The 20,721-nt window shown below is 45.4% G+C and overlaps 1 protein-coding gene across 4 annotated transcripts in view; it reads left to right on the top strand.

Moving 5' to 3' along the window:
• The window catches only part of DDX60 (DExD/H-box helicase 60), a 646,547-nt gene that overhangs the window by 311,261 nt on the left and 314,565 nt on the right, over positions 1 to 20,721 (top strand). For all 4 annotated transcript variants that reach the window (XR_006390268.1, XM_044296988.1, XM_044296981.1 and 1 more), the window contains exon 19: positions 18,406 to 18,501. Coding sequence is in view for 3 of the 4 variants with exons in the window: in XM_044296988.1 (XP_044152923.1) it covers positions 18,406 to 18,501 (96 nt within the window). In the remaining variant the exon portion in view is untranslated. The remainder of the gene's footprint in view (positions 1 to 18,405; positions 18,502 to 20,721) is intronic.

Genomic DNA, 20,721 nt, shown 5'->3' with positions numbered 1-20,721 from the left:
TCCGGGGGGCGGCTTTATCAGTTGGTGAACATCGCTATGTACTGGGAGTAGCTGGACCGGCAGTGCGGAGGGGTGTTGTGTGTGTGGTCACATGTGTTGCTGAAAGGAGGGAGAATGTACTAATTAAGGATACAAAAGGGGCATAAGAATGGGCAATAAATTGAGGGATAGTAAAAAGAGGGATAGTAGAAAGAGGAGGGATAGTGGAAAAGGAGACTGATATGGGATCATAGCATATGGGGGGCAAAAGATATAGATATACATGTAGATAAATATGAATATAAAACCGTATATATAAGCATATATGAAAAACACATGGCATGACAAAGATAAGTAGACATGGTGGGTGGACATTTCACCCCCATAGGACATATATACAGTGTAATGGATACATATTTTGAAGAATAAATTGTTCTAGATGAATATTTCAAGAAATGTGTGTGGAATTACACCGATGAAAACAAAACGTGTGAAAGGATTGAAGGGAAACAAAAAATTGAAGGGAAACAAAAAGGAGAACAAAAAGGAGAACAAAAAAAAATATATATATATATATATATATATATATATATATAATGAGTGATAAATAATAAATGAATAAATGAATAATAAAATTATAAATAAATAAATAATAAATAATGATAAAGATAAATATAAACAAATATAAACAAATAGAAAACGAAAAACAAAGTAAACGTTTATGTATACATATGGGAAAGATACAGTTAAGGTAGCTTCTTATTGAACACAATGGGTGGTGATTGACCCCCAAGGACACATATACAGTGTAATAGATGAGTGACAGAGTGGATGCGTAATGGGACGAGAGCATATGTATATATAATAAATATAGTTATATATAATCCGCGTAGTGGGCAGTAGAGGTAAGGGCCAGTGGTATATACTTGTGTATATAAAATTACACATAAAGAATGTAAATATAGATATGCATATGGGAGGATGAGTATACAGAGCTTGGGAGCAAATTGATAGATGGATGAATACGCAAATTAAAAAGGATAAATGGATGAATACATGTATAGCCGTATAAAGGTCTAGAGAGGATCGCATAGAATCTACATATATATGTACATGCATGGTCTACATGTATGTATATAAGGGGGATGTATATATACACACACGTGTGGTCTACAAGAGGGGGGGGTGAAGCGTAATGAGGAAATGTATAGGTCTCTTGTTGCTGGAAGAGTGGGTGGTTTGGGATGAAAGGGGCTGGTGCGGGCAAGTGGTGTGTGTGTATTTGTTCTCATATCCGAAGAAGGGTTGTGGAAAGATATCTAGTTATTGGTATCAGTTGTTGGTGGTTGATGTACAAGGTGACGGTAGGGTGGCCGGAGAACAAGGTGGGTGAGTAGGTAGTTTAGTAGTTGACGTATTCTAGAGATTCATTTAGTCCGAACGGAGTGAGTGTGTTGAGTTTGTAAATCCAGAACATTTCCTTACGGCACAATGTCTGGTACGATTCAGGGACCCATTCTAAAGGGATGACATGAAGTGAGGAGGGGTCACCATCATGGCAGTTTGCAAAGTGGCGTGATACGCTGTGAGTAACTACTTTACGGGAGATGTTAGATCGGTGGTTGTTCATGCGCTCTCGTAGGGGTTGAGTGGTACGTCCTATGTAATAGATGTTGCAGGAGCAGTAGAGGAGATAAACAACAAATGTTGTGCCACAGGTCATTTCATGTCTCAGAGAGAGGGACTCTTCAAGGTTGGTGAGGGAAATTGGGAAATTTCCCTGACGTCGTGTGCGATCATGGCGCAACATTTGCAGCGAGTTTCACCGCATTTAAAAGACCCTATTCTGGATGTATCTTTATGATTCGAGGGCTTTCCAAATAGATCAACCCCTCTGGTGGCATTGAATTTGGGGCAGGGTGGGGCTAAGATCTGTTTCAGTGTTTTGGCTCTCTGGAATGTGAGAATCGGGTTTTGAGGAATGGTGCGGCCGATGATTAGGTCCTTTAGTAGTATTGGCCAGTGTTTAGTTAGTATTTTTCTAATCGCGGTGTGTTGGGTGTTATAGCGGGTGATAAGATTTAGTGGGAAATTATTAGTATTTTTAGTCTTTTTTGGTTTTGATTCTCCATATTTGATATCTCGTTCGGTTGTCAAAATCCTTTTCTTGGAGTCTATGACTAGTTTTTTGGGGTATCCCTTTTCGTAAAATCTCTTACCCAAGAATTCTATTTGTTTGGTGAGTGTTTCTTTATCTGAGCAGTTTCTTTGTACCAGGGATAGACAGCATTGGCCAAAATCCGGGTATCTATTTGGATCGCATTCTTATGCCATTTGTGGTGTCTCTCTCATCATACACGAGAGACACCATGGATCTGTTGAAGCACCTTGATGGCATCAGCATTGAGAAGGAATCCATTCTGGGCAGCATTGATGTGGAAGCTCTCTATTCTTCAATTCCTCATGACATAGGCTTTAAGGCCGTTGAACATTTTTTAAGCATGAGAGGACAACAATTTTATGACCATAATCAATTTGTCCTGAGACTTCTCCATTTTTTGCTGACCCATAATTTCTTCCTCTTCGATGGCAGACTGTATCACCAGCTCAGGGGCACAGCTATGGGCTGTTTGTGTGCGCCATCCTACGCAAATTTGCTCCTGGGCTGGTGGGAGTCTGCTATTGTTTTCAATGATGATTCCTCACTATGTACCGGTGCCATTTCGTTATGGGCCCGGTACATAGATGACATTTTTATCATCTGGAATGATACTTCCCTGTCTTTCAGTAATTTTGTCCAACGACTTAATACCAATACCATTGGCTTAAGGTTCACACATGAGTCCAATACAGAGACCCTACCCTTTTTAGATGTGTATATCTATAAAAACACCTCTGGTGAACTTTCTACTACAATCTACAGAAAGCCAACTGCAACTAATTCAGTGCTGCACTGGAATAGCAGTCATCCTACATCGCTCAAAAGAGGGATCCCGCAGGGTCAGTATTTGCGACTCCGCCGTAACTGTTCTGAAAAATCTGAATTTATCAAACAGGCTGATGTGCTGAGGGCAAGATTTTCCTCTAGGGGTTACCCAGACCATACACTCAGACCTGCCTTTCAGACAGCCCTCTCTACTGATTGTACCAAACTACTTATACCTGGGGATCAGAAAATACGCCTCATCGCCACTTTTGATGGTGCGTCAGGACGAGCTAAGGAGATCCTCAAAAAGCACTGGCCTATCCTGTTAATGGACCCCGACATCAGGGAGGTCATCCATGACTACCCACAAGTTACATTCAGGAAGGGCAGTAGCCTACAGGATCTCTTGGTCCAAAGCCATTATACCCCCGCCCCACAAAAGGGCACATGGCTGGATCAAGAACCCAAAGGATGTTTCAGATGCAGCGGCTGTGTTGCATGCAACACGATCCAATGTAGTAAAACCTTTTACAGCACTAATCTAAAGAGATCCTTCACAATAAGCAATTTATTAATTGCAGGACGAAGGGGGTCATCTATAAGATTACTTGTGACTGTAAAAAGGAATACATTGGTAAAACAAAAATGGAGTTTCGTCGTCGCATAGGGGAACACCTGGGAGACATTGTTAATGGCAGAGACACTGCTGTGTCTAGACACGTACACGAGTGTCACCAGGGCAACCCCAAATGCATTAAAGCCGTAGGCATTGAGATGGTTCACCCACCCATACGTGGTGAAGATTGGGATCGCACCTTATTACAGCATGAGGCCCGGTGGACCTATCTTTTACGCACCATGTCTCCATAAGGATTAAAGGAGCAACTCAATTATAGTTGTTTTATTTGATCCACTTTGATTTCTTATCAGCACATCTGTCTATGTTGCATGTATGCTGCACGTGTGCCGCGTTGCATACGTGCTGCATTTTTCATCTTAGACTGCTGATTACTATACACATTGATGTTATATGCGCGCCATTTACATTGCTATTGCAGATTGCCGACCCTCTGTGACCCTTACATGGGCAGACTTGTGTTCCTAATTGCCTGATGCCATCAGCTAAAAATTATCCTTTTATAACGCCTTAAATACCGTCTTTTCCTTTGCGGCCGCTTACCTGGTGGACCGCATCACTGACAGCTGCCGGGGACGCGTCCCGGTCACTAGGCAACCCTGTCATAATGAACTGCGCATGTCCCGTCGCGTTCAAACGCGGTGACGTCATCAATTCTCACCATGTCGTCAAGGAGAGAGCCAAGCCTCGTTTTGGGATGGCGCTCTGCTTAAAAGACCGGCGGCCTTCACATGTAAGTTAGGCTTTTCATCGCCTGCAAATACTAGGCCCCTAGTCAGGGAGGATTGTGGCTATTATCACATGCCACAATACCGCCCCCTATTTTGCCTTTTGAGCTGACTTCACATCCGGACTCAGCTCCGTTACTTGGGAACCGGCGGTTCGGGGCCAATGCATTATGGCCCGCACCGCGGCTCCTTGACTCCAACTATATTTTGCTCAGCTTCCCATGTTTCCCCTGATGAGTCTTCTTCTGAATGCGAAACATGCATGTAGGGATAGATAGGAGCAGGGCTTACTAGGGCTACTTATTTCAGGGCAAGGTTCCTGACAGGGTCGCCATTATCAGGGCGGGTGCTCTGCTGTTAGGCTGCTACTTGTGTTTAGTTATCAGGGCCAGAGCAGTACCTCCCTACTTAGGGCTTATTACAGATTTTTTCCCCCGACCCTGCCGTTTTTCATCACCACGTTATTTAGCCCAGGGATAGCTTTCACCTTCATTTCAGCTTCCTTCCTGGGATCGTGGATCATTGGAGCGTTCCGGGTTGTGGTAGGACATTTGGTTATCAATATCAGGTGCAGCCGTGCATCAGGCTTTTTCCTACCACTTTTTTTTGTGTATTGTGATTTATCATTTTCAGGGATATCTTATATTAATAATATGTATTAAAAGTTATTTTTTAAACTTTACATACTCCATATGATCTCCTCTTCAGGTTGTTTTCTAAATTGTCCTTCTCTTATGTGGATGGCAATGTGGCAGGAATCTCTTCTGATTCCCTTTTCCACAACTTAAATCTGGCAGCTATGGCTGTAGGTCCTGAACTGCTGTTGGGGTGTCTTAAAGGGGTTATCCAACCCCTATAATGCCCCCCAAAATGCCCAGGCACCTTATACAGGTTATATTTACCCCGCTCTCCGGGTGATTCTAGGGAAGCTCATTCCTGTCGCAGCCTGCTATAGGCTGACACCAGCACCCCCCACATGGACGGAGGTTTTGATCTGCGCTAAGGGGAGATGCAGCAGTGGCAGTGCAAGCATCAGGAGCCACGCGGGTGCTGGGGAGCGGGATAAGTATAACCTGTATGAGGTAACCGGGCATTTTATTTTGGGGGGCATTATAGGGGTTGGATAACCCCTTTAATGTGTTTCCCCTCACCTTGCAGTGCTGGCTATATAGCTTGTTCACTCTGTTCACAGTAATATGTTGTGGTCTCCAAGATTTCTGTGGCCTGAGACTCAACAGGCTCTCAGGAGGCTCTCCCTCACTCCTCGCTCTTTTCCCTTACATTACAAACAGTTTAAAATAGCATTACCCCCATCATCACGTAAATATCAAGTTGATCACAATGGATGATTTCAACCAAAATGAATGTTTGCCCCCAATAGTAATAATTCCCCTTATAATGTGTGCCAGTAGAAAAAATACGCCCTTAAAATGTGTGGCAGTTAGAGTTGAGCGAACACCTGGATGTTCGGGTTCGAGAAGTTCGGCCGAACTTCCCGAAAATGTTCGGGTTCGGGATCCGAACCCGATCCGAACTTCGTCCCGAACCCGAACCCCATTGAAGTCAATGGGGACTCGAACTTTTCGGCACTAAAAAGGCTGTAAAACAGCCCAGGAAAGGGCTAGAGGGCTGCAAAAGGCAGCAACATGTAGGTAAATCCCCTGCAAACAAATGTGGATAGGGAAATGAATTAAAATTAAAATTAAATAAATAAAAATTAACCAAAATCAATTGGAGAGAGGTCCCATAGCAGAGAATCTGGCTTCCCGTCACCCACCACTGGAACAGTCCATTCTCAGATATTTAGGCCCCGGAACCCAGGCAGAGGAGAGAGGTCCCGTAACAGAGAATCTGGCTTCATGTCAGCAGAGAATTAGTCTGCATGTCATAGCAGAGAATGAGGCTTCACGTCAGCCACCACTGCAACAGTCCATTGGCATATATTTAGGCCCAGCACCCAGGCAGAGGAGAGAGGTCCCGTAACAGACAATCTGGCTTCATGTCAGCAGAGAATCAGTCTTCATGTCATAGCAGAGAATCAGGCTTCACGTCACCCACCACTGTAAGAGTCCATTTTCATAAATTTAGGCCCAGCACCCAGGCAGAGGAGAGAGGTCCCGTAACAGAGGATCTGGCTTCATGTCAGCAGAGAATTAGTCTGCATGTCATAGCAGAGAATGAGGCTTCACGTCAGCCACCACTGCAACAGTCCATTGGCATATATTTAGGCCCAGCACACAGGCAGAGGAGAGAGGTCCCGTAACAGACAATCTGGCTTCATGTCAACAGAGAATTAGTCTGCATGTCATAGCAGAGAATGAGGCTTCACGTCAGCCACCACTGCAACAGTCCATTGGCATATATTTAGGCCCAGCACCCAGGCAGAGGAGAGAGGTCCCGTAACAGACAATCTGGCTTCATGTCAGCAGAGAATCAGTCTTCATGTCATAGCAGAGAATCAGGCTTCACGTCACCCACCACTGTAAGAGTCCATTTTCATAAATTTAGGCCCAGCACCCAGGCAGAGGAGAGAGGTCCCGTAACAGAGGATCTGGCTTCATGTCAGCAGAGAATTAGTCTGCATGTCATAGCAGAGAATGAGGCTTCACGTCAGCCACCACTGCAACAGTCCATTGGCATATATTTAGGCCCAGCACACAGGCAGAGGAGAGAGGTCCCGTAACATACAATCTGGCTTCATGTCAGCAGAGAATCAGTCTGCATGTCATAGCAGAGAATCAGGCTTCACGTCACCCACCACTGCAACAGTCCATTGTCATAAATTTAGGCCCAGCACCCAGGCAGAGGAGAGAGGTCCCGTAACAGACAATCTGGCTTCATGTCAGCAGAGAATTAGTCTGCATGTCATAGCAGAGAATGAGGCTTCACGTCACCCACCACTGTAAGAGTCCATTTTCATAAGTTTAGGCCCAGCACCCAGGCAGAGGAGAGAGGTCCCGTAACAGACAATCTGGCTTCATGTCAGCAGAGAATTAGTCTGCATGTCATAGCAGAGAATGAGGCTTCACGTCAGCCACCACTGCAACAGTCCATTGGCATATATTTAGGCCCAGCACCCAGGCAGAGGAGAGAGGTCCCGTAACAGACAATCTGGCTTCATGTCAGCAGAGAATCAGTCTTCATGTCATAGCAGAGAATCAGGCTTCACGTCACCCACCACTGCAACAGTCCATTTTCATAAATTTAGGCCCAGCACCCAGGCAGAGGAGAGAGGTCCCGTAACAGAGGATCTGGCTTCATGTCAGCAGAGAATTAGTCTGCATGTCATAGCAGAGAATGAGGCTTCACGTCAGCCACCACTGCAACAGTCCATTGGCATATATTTAGGCCCAGCACACAGGCAGAGGAGAGAGGTCCCGTAACATACAATCTGGCTTCATGTCAGCAGAGAATCAGTCTGCATGTCATAGCAGAGAATCAGGCTTCACGTCACCCACCACTGCAACAGTCCATTGTCATAAATTTAGGCCCAGCACCCAGGCAGAGGAGAGAGGTCCCGTAACAGACAATCTGGCTTCATGTCAGCAGAGAATTAGTCTGCATGTCATAGCAGAGAATGAGGCTTCACGTCACCCACCACTGTAAGAGTCCATTTTCATAAGTTTAGGCCCAGCACCCAGGCAGAGGAGAGAGGTCCCGTAACAGACAATCTGGCTTCATGTCAGCAGAGAATTAGTCTGCATGTCATAGCAGAGAATGAGGCTTCACGTCAGCCACCACTGCAACAGTCCATTGGCATATATTTAGGCCCAGCACCCAGGCAGAGGAGAGAGGTCCCGTAACAGACAATCTGGCTTCATGTCAGCAGAGAATCAGTCTGCATGTCATAGCAGAGAATGAGGCTTCACGTCAGCCACCACTGCAACAGTCCATTGGCATATATTTAGGCCCAGCACACAGGCAGAGGAGAGAGGTCCCGTAACAGACAATCTGGCTTCATGTCAGCAGAGAATTAGTCTGCATGTCATAGCAGAGAATGAGGCTTCACGTCAGCCACCACTGCAACAGTCCATTGGCATATATTTAGGCCCAGCACACAGGCAGAGGAGAGAGGTCCCGTAACAGACAATCTGGCTTCATGTCAGCAGAGAATTAGTCTGCATGTCATAGCAGAGAATGAGGCTTCACGTCAGCCACCACTGCAACAGTCCATTGGCATATATTTAGGCCCAGCACCCAGGCAGAGGAGAGAGGTCCCGTAACAGACAATCTGGCTTCATGTCAGCAGAGAATCAGTCTGCATGTCATAGCAGAGAATGAGGCTTCACGTCACCCACCACTGCAACAGTCCATTGTCATAAATTTAGGCCCAGCACCCAGGCAGAGGAGAGAGGTCCCGTAACAGACAATCTGGCTTCATGTCAGCAGAGAATTAGTCTGCATGTCATAGCAGAGAATGAGGCTTCACGTCAGCCACCACTGCAACAGTCCATTGGCATATATTTAGGCCCAGCACCCAGGCAGAGGAGAGAGGTCCCGTAAAAGACAATCTGGCTTCATGTCAGCAGAGAATCAGTCTTCATATCATAGCAGAGAATCAGGCTTCACGTCACCCACCACTGTAAGAGTCCATTTTCATAAATTTAGGCCCAGCACCCAGGCAGAGGAGAGAGGTCCCGTAACAGAGGATCTGGCTTCATGTCAGCAGAGAATCAGTCTGCATGTCATAGCAGAGAATCAGGCTTCACGTCACCCAACATTGGAACAGTCCATTGGCATATATTTAGGCCCCGGCACCCAGACAGAGGAGAGGTTCATTCAACTTTGGGTAGCCTCGCAATAGCCCCGGCACCCAGACAGAGGAGAGGTTCATTCAACTTTGGGTAGCCTCGCAATATAATGGTAAAATGAAAATAAAAATAGGATTGAATGAGGAAGTGCCCTGGAGTCCAATAATATATGGTTAAGGGGAGGTAGTTAATGTCTAATCTGGACAAGGGACGGACAGATCCTGTGGGATCCATGCCTGGTTCATTTTTATGAACGTCAGCTTGTCCACATTGGCTGTAGACAGGCGGCTGCGTTTGTCTGTAATGACGCCCCCTGCCGTGCTGAATACACGTTCAGACAAAACGCTGGCCGCCGGGCAGGCCTGCACCTCCAAGGCATAAAAGGCTAGCTCTGGCCACGTGGACAATTTAGAGACCCAGAAGTTGAATGGGGCCGAACCATCAGTCAGTACGTGGAGGGGTGTGCACATGTACTGTTCCACCATGTTAGTGAAATGTTGCCTCCTGCTAACACGTTGCGTATCAGGTGGTGGTGCAGTTAGCTGTGGCGTGTTGACAAAAGTTTTCCACATCTCTGCCATGCTAACCCTGCCCTCAGAGGAGCTGGCATTGACACAGCTGCCTTGGCGACCTCATGCTCCTCCTCTGCCTTGGCCTTGGGCTTCCACTTGTTCCCCTGTGACATTTGGGAATGCTCTCAGTAGCGCGTCTACCAACGTGCGCTTGTACTCGCGCATCTTCCTATCACGCTCCAGTGCAGGAAGTAAGGTGGGCACATTGTCTTTGTAGCGTGGATCCAGCAGGGTGGCAACCCAGTAGTCCGCACAGGTTAAAATGTGGGCAACTCTGCTGTCGTTGCGCAGGCACTGCAGCATGTAGTAGCTCATGTGTGCCAGGCTGCCCAGGGGTAAGGACAAGCTGTCCTCTGTGGGAGGCGTATCGTCATCGTCCTGCCTTTCCCCCCAGCCACGCACCAGTGATGGACCCGAGCTGCGTTGGGTGCCACCCCGCTGTGACCATGCTTCATCCTCATCCTCCTCCACCTCCTCCTTATCCTCGTCCTCCTCGTCCTCCAGTAGTGGGCCCTGGCTGGCCACATTTGTACCTGGCCTCTGCTGTTGCCAAAAACCTCCCTCTGAGTCACTTCGAAGAGACTGGCCTGAAAGTGCTAAAAATGACCCCTCTTCCTCCTCCTCCTCCTCCTCCTGGGCCACCTCCTCTTCCATCATCGCCCTAAGTGTTTTCTCAAGGAGACATAGAAGTGGTATTGTAACGCTGATAACGGCGTCATCGCCACTGGCCATGTTGGTGGAGTACTCGAAACAGCGCAACAGGGCACACAGGTCTCGCATGGAGGCCCAGTCATTGGTGGTGAAGTGGTGCTGTTCTGTAGTGCGACTGACCCATGCGTGCTGCAGCTGAAACTCCACTATGGCCTGCTGCTGCTCGCACAGTCTGTCCAGCATGTGCAAGGTGGAGTTCCACCTGGTGGGCACGTCGCATATGAGGCGGTGAGCGGGAAGGCCGAAGTTACGCTGTAGCGCAGACAGGCGAGCAGCAGCAGGATGTGAACGCCGGAAGTGCGAACAGACGGCCCGCACTTTATGCAGCAGCTCTGACATGTCGGGGTAGTTGTGTATGAACTTCTGCACCACCAAATTCAGCACATGCGCCAAGCAAGGGATGTGCGTCAAATTGGCTAGTCCCAGAGCTGCAACGAGATTTCGCCCATTATCACATACCACCAGGCCGGGCTTGAGGCTCACCGGCAGCAACCACTCGTCGGTCTGTTGTTCTATACCCCGCCACAACTCCTGTGCGGTGTGGGGCCTGTCCCCCAAACATATGAGTTTCAGAATGGCCTGCTGACGTTTACCCCGGGCTGTGCTGAAGTTGGTGGTGAAGGTGTGTGGCTGACTGGATGAGCAGGTGGAAGAAGAGGAGGAGGAAGCCGAGAAGGAGGAGGTGGCAACAGGAGGCAAAGAATGTTGCCCTGCGATCCTTGGCGGCGGAAGGACGTGCGCCAAACAGCTCTCCGCCTGGGGCCCAGCTGCCACTACATTTACCCAGTGTGCAGTTAGGGAGATATAGCGTCCCTGGCCGTGCTTACTGGTCCACGTATCTGTGGTTAGGTGGACCTTGCTACAGATGGCGTTGCTCAGTGCACACTTGATTTTATCGGATACTTGGTTGTGCAGGGAAGGCACGGCTCTCTTGGAGAAGTAGTGGCGGCTGGGAACAACATACTGTGGGACAGCAAGCGACATGAGCTGTTTGAAGCTGTCTGTGTCCACCAGCCTAAATGACAGCATTTCATAGGCCAGTAGTTTAGAAATGCTGGCATTCAGGGCCAGGGATCGAGGGTGGCTAGGTGGGAATTTACGCTTTCTCTCAAATGTTTGTGAGATGGAGAGCTGAACGCTGCCGTGTGACATGGTTGAGATGCTTGGTGACGGAGGTGGTGGTGGTGGTGTTGGTGGTACATCCCCTGTTTGCTGGGCGGCAGGTGCCAACGTTCCTCCAGAGGCGGAGGAAGAGGCCGAGGCGGCAGCAGCAGAAGAGGTAGCAGGGGGAGCCTGAGTGACTTCCTTGGTTTTAAGGTGTTTACTCCACTGCAGTTCATGCTTTGCATGCAGGTGCCTGGTCATGCAGGTTGTGCTCAGGTTCAGAACGTTAATGCCTCGCTTCAGGCTCTGATGGCACAGCGTGCAAACCACTCGGGTCTTGTCGTCAGCACATTGTTTGAAGAAGTGCCATGCCAGGGAACTCCTTGAAGCTGCCTTTGGGGTGCTCGGTCCCAGATGGCGGCGGTCAGTAGCAGGCGGAGTCTCTTGGCGGCGGGTGTTCTGCTTTTGCCCACTGCTCCATCTTTTGCTACGCTGTTGGCTCGGTCTCACCACTGCCTCTTCCTCCGAACTGTGAAAGTCAGTGGCACGACCTTCATTCCATGTGGGGTCTAGGACCTCATCGTCCCCTGCATCGTCTTCCACCCAGTCTTGATCCCTGACCTCCTGTTCAGTCTGCACACTGCAGAAAGACGCAGCAGTTGGCACCTGTGTTTCGTCATCATCAGAGACATGCTGAGGTGGTATTCCCATGTCCTCATCATCAGGAAACATAAGTGGTTGTGCGTCAGTGCATTCTATGTCTTTCACCGCTGGGGAAGGGCTATGTGGATGCCCTTGGGAAACCCTGCCAGCGGAGTCTTCAAACAGCATAAGAGACTGCTGCATAACTTGAGGCTGAGACAGTTTCCCTGGTATGCATGGGGGTGATGTGACAGACTGATGGGGTTGGTTTTCAGGCGCCATCTGTGCGCTTTCTGCAGAAGACTGGGTGGGAGATAATGTGAACGTGCTGGATCCACTGTCGGCCACCCAATTGACTAATGCCTGTACCTGCTCAGGCCTTACCATCCTTAGAACGGCATTGGGCCCCACCATATATCGCTGTAAATTCTGGCGGCTACTGGGACCTGAGGTAGTTGGTACACTAGGACGTGTGGATGTGGCAGAACGGCCACGTCCTCTCCCAGCACCAGAGGGTCCACTAACACCACCACGACCATGTCCACGTCCGCGTCCCTTACTAGATGTTTTCCTCATTGTTATGGTTCACCACAACAACAAAAATATTATTTGGCCCAATGTATTGTATTCAAATTCATATAAATTTGAGGCCTAGTATTTAGGCGCTGGGTGACCGGTATGGATTTACTAACAGAATTGGACTTGGAAATGCACAGTAGCGTGTGTGTGAAGTTATTCTGAATGACCCTATGTGCACCTTGAATATTATATACCCTTTTAGGGATAGATTTCAAATAGCTCTGATATAGCAGAAACCACTAAATTATGAAATTGCTAAATTGGGAATTGTATTTCAACCCAGAACAAAAAATGTGCTTTGACGGACACTAAATAACTTGCCCATCCACAACAGGACAGCGGTAACGACAGATTTAGCGGGATATAAATTTGAGGCCTAGTATTTAGGCGCTGGGTGACCGGTATGGATTTACTAACAGAATTAGACTTGGAAATGCACAGTAGCGTGTGTGTGAAGTTATTCTGAATGACCCTATGTGCACCTTGAATATTATATACCCTTTTAGGGATAGATTTCAAATAGCTCTGATATAGCAGAAACCACTAAATTATGAAATTGCTAAATTGGGAATTGTATTTCAACCCAGAACAAAAAATGTGCTTTGACGGACACTAAATAACTTTCCCAGCCACAACAGGACAGCGGTAACGAGAGATTTAGCGGGATATAAATTTGAGGCCTAGTATTTAGGCGCTGGTTGACCGGTATGGATTTACTAACAGAATTAGACTTGTAAATGCACAGTAGCGTGTGTGAAGTTATTCTGAATGACCCTATGTGCACCTTGAATATTATATACCCTTTTAGGGATAGATTTCAAATAGCTCTGATATAGCAGAAACCACTAAATTATGAAATTGCTAAATTGGGAATTGTATTTCAACCCAGAACAAAAAATGTGCTTTGACGGACACTAAATAACTTTCCCAGCCACAACAGGACAGCGGTAACGAGAGATTTAGCGGGATATAAATTTGAGGCCTAGTATTTAGGCGCTGGGTGACCGGTATGGATTTACTAACAGAATTGGACTTGGAAATGCACAGTAGCGTGTGTGTGAAGTTATTCTGAATGACCCTATGTGCACCTTGAATATTATATACCCTTTTAGGGATAGATTTCAAATAGCTCTGATATAGCAGAAACCACTAAATTATGAAATTGCTAAATTGGGAATTGTATTTCAACCCAGAACAAAAAATGTGCTTTGACGGACACTAAATAACTTGCCCAGCCACAACAGTACAGTGGTAACGACAGATGTAGCGGGATATAAATTTGAGGCCTAGTATTTAGGCGCTGGGTGACCGGTATGGATTTACTAACATAATTAGACTTGGAAATGCACAGTAGCGTGTGTGTGAAGTTATTCTGAATGACCCTATGTGCACCTTGAATATTATATACCCTTTTAGGGATAGATTTCAAATAGCTCTGATATAGCAGAAACCACTAAATTATGAAATTGCTAAATTGGGAATTGTATTTCAACCCAGAACAAAAAATGTGCTTTGACGGACACTAAATAACTTGCCCAGCCACAACAGTACAGTGGTAACGACAGATGTAGCGGGATATAAATTTGAGGCCTAGTATTTAGGCGCTGGGTGACCGGTATGGATTTACTAACAGAATTAGACTTGGAAATGCACAGTAGCGTGTGTGTGAAGTTATTCTGAATGACCCTATGTGCACCTTGAATATTATATACCCTTTTAGGGATAGATTTCAAATAGCTCTGATATAGCAGAAACCACTAAATTATGAAATTGCTAAATTGGGAATTGTATTTCAACCCAGAACAAAAAATGTGCTTTGACGGACACTAAATAACTTGCCCAGCCACAACAGTACAGTGGTAACGACAGATGTAGCGGGATATAAATTTGAGGCCTAGTATTTAGGCGCTGGGTGACCGGTATGGATTTACTAACAGAATTAGACTTTGAAATGCACAGTAGCGTGTGTGTGAAGTTATTCTGAATGACCCTATGTGCACCTTGAATATTATATACCCTTTTAGGGATAGATTTCAAATAGCTCTGATATAGCAGAAACCACTAAATTATGAAATTGCTAAATTGGGAATTGTATTTCAACCCAGAACAAAAGATTTGCTTTGACGGACACTAAATAACTTGCCCATCCACAACAGGACAGCGGTAACGACAGATTTAGCGGGATATAAATTTGAGGCCTAGTATTTAGGCGCTGGGTGACCGGTATGGATTTACTAACATAATTAGACTTGGAAATGCACAGTAGCGTGTGTGTGAAGTTATTCTGAATGACCCTATGTGCACCTTGAATATTATATACCCTTTTAGGGATAGATTTCAAATAGCTCTGATATAGCAGAAACCACTAAATTATGAAATTGCTAAATTGGGAATTTTATTTCAACCCTGAACAAAAAATGTGCTTTGACGGACACTAAATAACTTGCCCAGCCACAACAGTACAGCGGTAACGACAGATTTAGCGGGATATAAATTTGAGGCCTAGTATTTAGGCGCTGGGTGACCGGTATGGATTTAGTGACAGAATTAGACTGGGATATGGCCAAAAAATAACCACACTATTGCTGGTTAAATGCACTTGGTGACGGGCGCAGCTTGCCCCTGATGTAGTATATGGCCAAAAAATTAACAGACTATTGCTGGTTAAATGCACTTGGTGTCACAGCTTGACCAACCACACTACTGAGGGTTAAATGCACTTGGTGACGGGCGCAGCTTGCCCCTGATGTAGTATATGGCCAAAAAATGAACAGACTATTGCTGGTTAAATGCACTTGGTGACGGGCGCAGCTTGCCCCTGATTTAGTATATGGCCAAAAAATGAACAGACTATTGCTGGTTAAATGCACTTGGTGTGATAGCTTGACCAACCACACTACTGAGGGTTAAATGCACTTGGTGACGGGAGCAGCTTGCCCCTGATGTAGTATATGGCCAAAAAATGAACAGACTATTGCTGGTTAAATGCACTTGGTGACGGGCGCAGCTTGCCCCTGATTTAGTATATGGCCAAAAAATGAACAGACTATTGCTGGTTAAATGCACTTGGTGTGATAGCTTGACCAACCACACTACTGAGGGTTAAATGCACTTGGTGACGGGCGCAGCTTGCCCCTGATGTAGTATATGGCCAAAAAATTAACAGACTATTGCTGGTTAAATGCACTTGGTGTCACAGCTTGACCAACCACACTACTGAGGGTTAAATGCACTTGGTGACGGGCGCAGCTTGCCCCTGATGTAGTATATGGCCAAAAAATGAACAGACTATTGCTGGTTAAATGCACTTGGTGACGGGCGCAGCTTGCCCCTGATTTAGTATATGGCCAAAAAATGAACAGACTATTGCTGGTTAAATGCACTTGGTGTGATAGCTTGACCAACCACACTACTGAGGGTTAAATGCACTTGGTGACGGGAGCAGCTTGCCCCTGATGTAGTATATGGCCAAAAAATGAACAGACTATTGCTGGTTAAATGCACTTGGTGACGGGCGCAGCTTGCCCCTGATTTAGTATATGGCCAAAAAATGAACAGACTATTGCTGGTTAAATGCACTTGGTGTGATAGCTTGACCAACCACACTACTGAGGGTTAAATGCACTTGGTGACGGGCGCAGCTTGCCCCTGATGTAGTATATGGCCAAAAAATTAACAGACTATTGCTGGTTAAATGCACTTGGTGTCACAGCTTGACCAACCACACTACTGAGGGTTAAATGCACTTGGTGACGGGCGCAGCTTGCCCCTGATGTAGTATATGGCCAAAAAATGAACAGACTATTGCTGGTTAAATGCACTTGGTGACGGGCGCAGCTTGCCCCTGATTTAGTATATGGCCAAAAAATGAACAGACTATTGCTGGTTAAATGCACTTGGTGTGATATCTTGACCAACCACACTACTGAGGGTTAAATGCACTTGGTGACGGGCGCAGCTTGCCCCTGATGTAGTATATGGCCAAAAAATTAACAGACTATTGCTGGTTAAATGCACTTGGTGACGGGCGCAGCTTGCCCCTGATTTAGTATATGGCCAAAAAATGAACAGACTATTGCTGGTTAAATGCACTTGGTGTGATAGCTTGACCAACCACACTACTGAGGGTTAAATGCACTTGGTGACGGGCGCAGCTTGCCCCTGATGTAGTATATGGCCAAAAAATAAACAGACTATTGCTGGTTAAATGCACTTGGTGTGACAGCTTCACCCTGATGTAGGCTTTAGCCAAAAAACAACCACACCATTGAGGGTTAAATGCACTTGGTCGCAGCTTGTGCTGGCGCACCACAAGACACAAAATGGCCGCCGATCACCCCAGAAAAATGTGACTGACAAACAGTCTGGGCAGCCTAAAAATAGTGAGCAATTGAGTATCAGCAGCTCAATGACCCACAGCTGCAGATCGATCAATAATCAAGTCCTTTGGAGGAGTTAATCTGCCTAATCTCGCCCTACTGTCGCAGCCGCAACCTCTCCCTACGCTAATCAGAGCAGAGTGACGGGCGGCGCTATGTGACTCCAGCTTAAATAGAGGCTGGGTCACATGGTGCTCTGGCCAATCACAGCCATGCTAATAGTAGGCATGGCTGTGATGGCCTCTTGGGGCAAGTAGTATGACGCTTGCCTGCTTTGCAGCCTTTCAAAAAGCGCCAAGAAAGCGTCACAAAAGCGCCAAGAAAGCGACGAACACCGAACCCGAACCCGGACTTTTACGAAAATGTCCGGGTTCGGGTCCGTGTCACGGACACCCCAAAATTCGGTACGAACCCGAACTATACAGTTCGAGTTCGCTCATCCCTAGTGGCAGTACAAAAATATCCCATTATAATGTGTACCAGTAAAAAATACACCCTATAAAATGTTTGCCAGTACAAAAGTCTCTCCTTATACTATGTGCCAATAGAAAAAATCCCCCTTTATAATGTCAGCCAGTAAAAAAAAAAATCCCCTTATAATGTGTGCCGTTACAAAAAATATACCCTTATAATATGTGCCAGAACCCAAAAATATCCATTTATAATGTGTTCTAGTACAAAAAATACCCTTTATAATGTGTGCCAGTACAAATAATATTCCCTTATAATGTGCACACATGCAAAAAAAAGTCCCTTGTAATGTGCGCCAGTACAAACGTACCCCTTTATAATGTGCATCAGTACAAACAATGCCCTTATAATGTGTGCCAATACAAACAATACCTTTTTATAATGTGTGCCAGTATAAACGTACCCCTTATAATGTGTGCCAGCACGAAAAAATACCCCTTATAACGTGTGCCATTACAAAAAGTGCCCCCTTAAAATCTGTTCCAGTGCAAAAAATACCTCCTTATAATGTGTGCCAGTACAAAAAAATACTCCCTTATAATGTGTGCCAGTACAAAAAATGCCCCTTCTGTGTGCCAGTACAAAAAATATTCCCTTTTAGTACCCCCAGTAGAGCCAATGTCCTCATAGTTCTCTGTCAGTTATAATAACGCCCTCCCCATAGTAGGCCAATGACATGCTGCCAAATTAAAAATAATCAACACAACTACTTACCTTCACGCTGCGGTCAGGATGCGGTGCAGGGAAAAGGCCTCTTCCCACCCCCACTTGTTGCTAGGTGGTGCCTCCCAAGACCTCGCCTCATTGTAGGTGCACCCTTGCTAACATGCATGTTATACTGGGCAAAATGCTTTTTGATTTCAACTTTTTGGCCTACAGGGTCCAATCCTAGTTTTGATCTTTGTTCTTCATTTGTTTCATTCCAGGTGCTGGTCACTGTGCCACAATGTTTGGAAATTCTCCTGTTGGCTCCACATCGACAAGAATGGGTGAAAAGAATCAAATATGTTATATTGGATGAGGTATGTAGCATTCCATTTCATAAGGATTGTGTGGGATTAGAAACATATGGTCTTTTCTCCAAAAACAAGGCCACGGTTATCTATTGGCTCTGTCAGTCGTGAATAACGGTGCCGTTTCTGAATCTTTATTTTTTTTCAAATCTCAAACTACTCATTTAAATAGTAAAACTGTATGCAATATATGTAATGCAATGGAGATGAAAATCTGCAATATTGACTGATTTTTCTTTTGTATATTTCTTTGCTAAATTGTAATTCTATTTCATTTAAAGGCTATGTCCACCATTGAAAAATATCTAAAAAGTAAACAACTTTGCAACAGTCTAAAGTTGTCCCAGTGATCTGTGTTCCAGTGACTGTGCAAATTGATATGTCTTTACAATAACAGACTACAAACAAATCTGATCCTTCAAACATACTCCCTTCTATGAGCTACTTCTAGTTAACATGTATGCAATATATAAAATCAAAACGTGAAAAAATCGAGACTACCTTCAGAACTACTTCATTTTTTTTAAACTTAGGAATGTACTGTAGAAAACATTAAACGTTAAACATAACGCATTAAAAATAAAGGGGTAGATTTATGAAACTGGTGTAAAGTAGAACTAGTTTAGTTACCCATAGAAACCAATCAGATTCCTTTGGAAAATGAAAGGTTGAATCTGATTGGTTGCTATGGGCAACTAAGCCAGTTCTACTTTACACCAGTTTGATAAATCTCCCCCACTGAGTTACAGCAAACCCATGCAAAGAATTTACTTCACAGAAGCACCTTTGTTTCACGTGGCAAGTCCATGTGTGGCCCGACAAATACTATATAAGCCAGGGATCTCAAAGTTGGTCGTATACAGTTGCAAGAAAAAGTATGTGAACCCTTTGGAATTATAAGGGTTTCTGCACAAATTGGTCATAAAATGTGATCTGATCTTCATCTAAGTCACAACAATAGACAATCACAGTCTGCTCAAACTAATAAACACACAAAGAATTAAATGTTACCATGTTTTATTTAACACACCATGTAAACATTTATAGTGCAGGTAGAAAAAGTATGTGAACCCTTGGACTTAATAACTGGTTGAACCTCTTTTGGCAGCAATAACTTCAACCAAATGTTTCCTGTAGTTGCAGATCAGACATGCACAACGGTCAGGAGTAATTCTTGACCATTCCTCTCTACAGCAATATTCTTGGGATGTCTGATGTGAATCGCTTTCTTGAGGTCAAGCCACAGCATCTCAATCGGGTTGAGGCCAGGACTCTGACTGGGCCACTCCAGAAGGCGTATTTTCTTCTGTTTAAGCCATTCTGTTGTTGATTTACTTCTATGCTTTGTCCTGTTGCAACACCCATCTTCTGTTGAGCTTCAGCTGGTGGACAGATGGCCCTAAGTTCTCCTGCAAAATGTCTTGATTAACTTGGGAATTCATTTTTCCTGATGATAGCAATCCGTCCAGGAACTGACGCAGCAAAGCAGCCCCAAACCATGATGCCCCCACCACCATACTTTACAGTTGGGATGAGGTTTTGATGTTGGTGTGCTGTGCCTCTTTTTCTCCACACATAGTGTTGTGTGTTTCTTCCAAACAACTCAACTTTGGTTTCATCTGTCCACAGAATATTTTGCCAGTACTGCTGTGGAACATCCAGGTGCTCTTGTGCAAACTGTAAATGTGCAGCAATTTTTTTTTTGGACAGCAGTGGCTTCCTCTGTGGTATCCTCCCATGAAATCCATTCTTGTTTAGTGTTTTATGTATCGTAGATTCGCTAACAGGGATGTTAGCATATGCCAGAGACTTGTGTAAGTCTTTAGCTGACACTCTAGGATGCTTCTTCACCTCATTGAGCAGTCTGCGCTGTGCTCTTGCAGTCATCTTTACAAGACGGCCACTCCTAGGGAGAGTAGCAGCAGTGCTGAACTTTCTCCATTTATAGACAATTTGTCTTACCGTGGACTAATGAACAGCAAGGCTTTTGGAGATAATTTTATAACCCTTTCCAGCTTTATGCAAGTCAACAATTCTTAATCGTAGGTCTTCTGAGAGGTCTTATATGCGAGGCATCATTCACATCAGGCAATTCTTCTTGTGAAAAGCTAACCCAGAACTGGTGTGTGTTTTTTATATAGCAGGGCAGCTGTAGTGTCCCCAGTAGTTATTATGCCTCTTATAGTGGCCCTAATATTTATTAAGCCACTTGCAGGGGCGTTTCTAAGG

Source organism: Bufo gargarizans, chromosome 1 (genome assembly GCF_014858855.1).
Source record: "Bufo gargarizans isolate SCDJY-AF-19 chromosome 1, ASM1485885v1, whole genome shotgun sequence".
Lineage (NCBI taxonomy): Eukaryota > Metazoa > Chordata > Amphibia > Anura > Bufonidae > Bufo > Bufo gargarizans.
The sequence above is the reverse complement of the archived record's forward strand: the minus strand, read 5'-3'. Positions and strand labels throughout refer to the sequence as shown.